Source organism: Delphinapterus leucas, chromosome 8 (genome assembly GCF_059928025.1).
Source record: "Delphinapterus leucas isolate spDelLeu-1000000601 "Yukka" chromosome 8, BTC_Dleu_Yukka2, whole genome shotgun sequence".
Classification (NCBI taxonomy): Eukaryota; Metazoa; Chordata; class Mammalia; order Artiodactyla; family Monodontidae; genus Delphinapterus; species Delphinapterus leucas.
Genome location: NC_143136.1, coordinates 64,387,908 through 64,390,988, shown reverse-complemented (window position 1 = coordinate 64,390,988; position 3,081 = coordinate 64,387,908). Strand labels below are relative to the sequence as shown.

General features: G+C 40.0%; 1 protein-coding gene across 1 annotated transcript; it reads left to right on the top strand.

Moving 5' to 3' along the window:
* Positions 1–433: 433 nt before the first annotated feature.
* B3GALT1 (beta-1,3-galactosyltransferase 1) lies at positions 434–2,460 on the top strand. Its single transcript, XM_089916058.1, has one exon. The coding sequence runs from the start codon at positions 1,464–1,466 to the stop codon at positions 2,442–2,444; it is 981 nt and encodes a 326-aa protein (XP_089772184.1). The 5' UTR covers positions 434–1,463; the 3' UTR covers positions 2,445–2,460.
* Positions 2,461–3,081: the final 621 nt, after the last annotated feature.

Genomic DNA, 3,081 nt, shown 5'->3' with positions numbered 1-3,081 from the left:
AGACAAGGAGATGTGTATTACCTCTGCTGTTGCCCATCATGTCTTTTCATTTCATTATGACTATTGTGCCTGGAAACATGATTTTCAATCTGTAATCCCAGTTAAATTCTTTCAACACAGTGTATACATTTAAGTGCATAGTTTTCTTTAAAGCAGACTGATATCCATGATCTGCTATCTCTGTCCTCAAGGCACATTTTGCACATTTTGATCTAAGAAGGAAGAGATAATTTTTTACATGAATGGTTGTCGTAACCTGGCATATATTTTTGACTGATGCGATAGCAGCAGAAGTTCTAGAAAGGATTACGGTTCTGAAGGACAACTTTTTAACTTGAACATCAGTTAAAGTGCTCTGTCACATCTCCATTGAATTTGTGGCCCCCAACCTCAATGGTGTCCCTTATTATACTCCTGCCATGTTTACAGGCAAGTGTAACTAAGTAAGAAGAATTAAAAGAGGACAGTATAATTTCACCAAAGGAACATAAGGGTGAATTGCTGAAAACCACAAAAAGCGATACCATTTAGATCAGCTCCAACATGAATGCTGCCCACTCTCTGAAGGACGGTAGGGCCATGGTCTCCATGCATGAGGGGTAAGGATATTCTCCATACGAAGCATCACAGAAAACTGGGAATGAGGAACTAACATTTGTGAGAGCCAAAATAAGGAAAAAAGTGAGAAAAGTTGGGAATTACTTCTAAGTCAAAGCCAAGGAAGACAATTTCAGCAAAGATTTTCCAGTGGTGATCGACACATTTTCAAAAACGGGTCTAGAGAAAACAAGGAGATGTTGAGAACTGATTACTTCATCAGAATCAAGCAAACCAAAACTTAGACTTGAGAAAAATGGAAGATATGAGGCCATGGGTGACATTTTCCTGGTTGAAAGAAGACTTTAGCATCAGAAAGTATTGATATTTAACTGCAAAGAAGGCCTCTTGTGAAGAGGGGGAATCTTTTTAAAATTACAAATATTCAGTTTCCTTCATGTTCATCTATAGTTTATAATGTATTTGCTAATACCATGGAGCTATGAATATCCGTAAACAACTCCTATCAAGGGAAGAAAGGTAGAATGCTTGTGTCAGGGAGTCGTCAATACTGATGGAAATGAATGCCTGTGTTTATTTTAATCAGCATGGGTAATCCTTATACCCTTATTATGTTTATTTGAGGATGTGAAATGACTAAATAAATCTGAATGACAACTGTACTTTGATTTTGCAGAGTTAAGAGGAAGATTTATGAGACATGGACCCTTGTATCAGATTTGGAGAAAAGTAGAATGAATACAGAGGTGCCAGACGGCCACTGAGACCCATGGACAGTCCTGCACTCACGCTTCTCTGTCGAACTTTAAGATTTACTAGTAATATGTTACCTTTGCCAAATGAAAAGAAACTAATGCCAAGAAGGCATACTCTTCAATATTGGGAATAGACGTGCTCTCAAGACAATGGCTTCAAAGGTCTCCTGTTTATACCTTTTGACAGTCGTGTGCTGGGCCAGCGCTCTCTGGTACTTGAGTGTAACTCGCCCTACTTCTTCCTACACTGGCTCCAAGCCATTCAGCCATCTAACAGTTGCCAGGAAAAACCTCACCTTTGGCAACATAAGAACTCGACCTATAAACCCCCATTCTTTTGAATTTCTTATAAATGAGCCCAACAAATGTGAGAAAAACATTCCTTTCCTCGTTATCCTCATCAGTACCACCCATAAAGAATTCGATGCCCGGCAGGCGATCCGAGAGACCTGGGGGGATGAGAACAACTTTAAAGGGATCAAGATAGCCACTCTCTTCCTCCTGGGCAAGAACGCTGATCCCGTTCTCAATCAGATGGTGGAGCAAGAAAGCCAAATCTTTCATGACATTATCGTGGAGGACTTCATTGATTCCTACCATAACCTTACCCTCAAAACCTTAATGGGGATGAGGTGGGTGGCCACTTTTTGTTCAAAAGCCAAGTATGTCATGAAAACAGACAGCGACATTTTTGTCAACATGGACAACCTTATTTATAAACTACTAAAACCCTCCACCAAGCCAAGAAGAAGGTATTTTACTGGCTATGTCATCAATGGAGGGCCAATCCGAGACGTCCGCAGTAAGTGGTATATGCCTAGGGATTTGTACCCTGACAGTAACTACCCACCCTTCTGCTCGGGGACTGGCTATATCTTTTCAGCTGACGTGGCTGAACTCATTTACAAGACCTCACTCCACACCAGGCTGCTTCACCTGGAAGATGTATATGTGGGACTGTGTCTTCGAAAGCTGGGCATCCATCCTTTCCAGAACAGTGGCTTCAATCACTGGAAAATGGCCTACAGTTTGTGTAGGTATCGCCGAGTTATCACCGTGCATCAGATCTCTCCAGAAGAAATGCACAGAATCTGGAATGACATGTCAAGCAAGAAACATCTCAGATGTTAGGATTTTTACCAATGTAAATACGTTTCTTTTCTTTTTTAAGAAATGAGGCCTAGGGTGTAGGTATTTTACAGGTGTCACCAGAGGAAATGAACTGGTGAAGGGGTTTTGTAAAAAGTGTTTTTCTTCCCACTCCTAGTTCCTTTCTTGGATTGCCAATTTACGCGTGTTAAGCTCTGCTCATAGAAATAATACATGAGTTAAAAGCACCAGATTTCATTCTCAGGTCCTGAAGTATTGCATTTATCTCAAAAAGCAACTTCCTAACAACTGCTAGGATTTACATACTGTGCACCTGAGATAAAAATCTGGTTCTGGGAAACTAGAACTCACGGTAATGTCTTCATATCCTCTCTGCAAAAGTAAATAAGTAAATAACACTTTTTCAAAAACAATTCAGAAATAATGCACAGTCAGGGAGACACACTGGATGTGATTATTAATATTGTGTGTGCTGTTACATTGAATTTTTACATATATTGCCATGTAATGTGTACAGTATTTGCAGTTCCACCAAGAAATGAACTTAGTACTGGCAGGGAGGCTGCAGTTAAATAAATGGGAATTTAAACTTGAGAATTAAATATTCTGTATGTTTGGAAGACAACTCTGCTTGCTCATCCAAGGATTAAACCTGGTC

Bases quoted from the DNA above. Each gene is read 5' to 3' on its own strand.
- B3GALT1 (XM_089916058.1), top strand. From the start codon at position 1,464: ATGGCTTCAAAGGTCTCCTGTTTATACCTTTTGACAGTCGTGTGCTGG.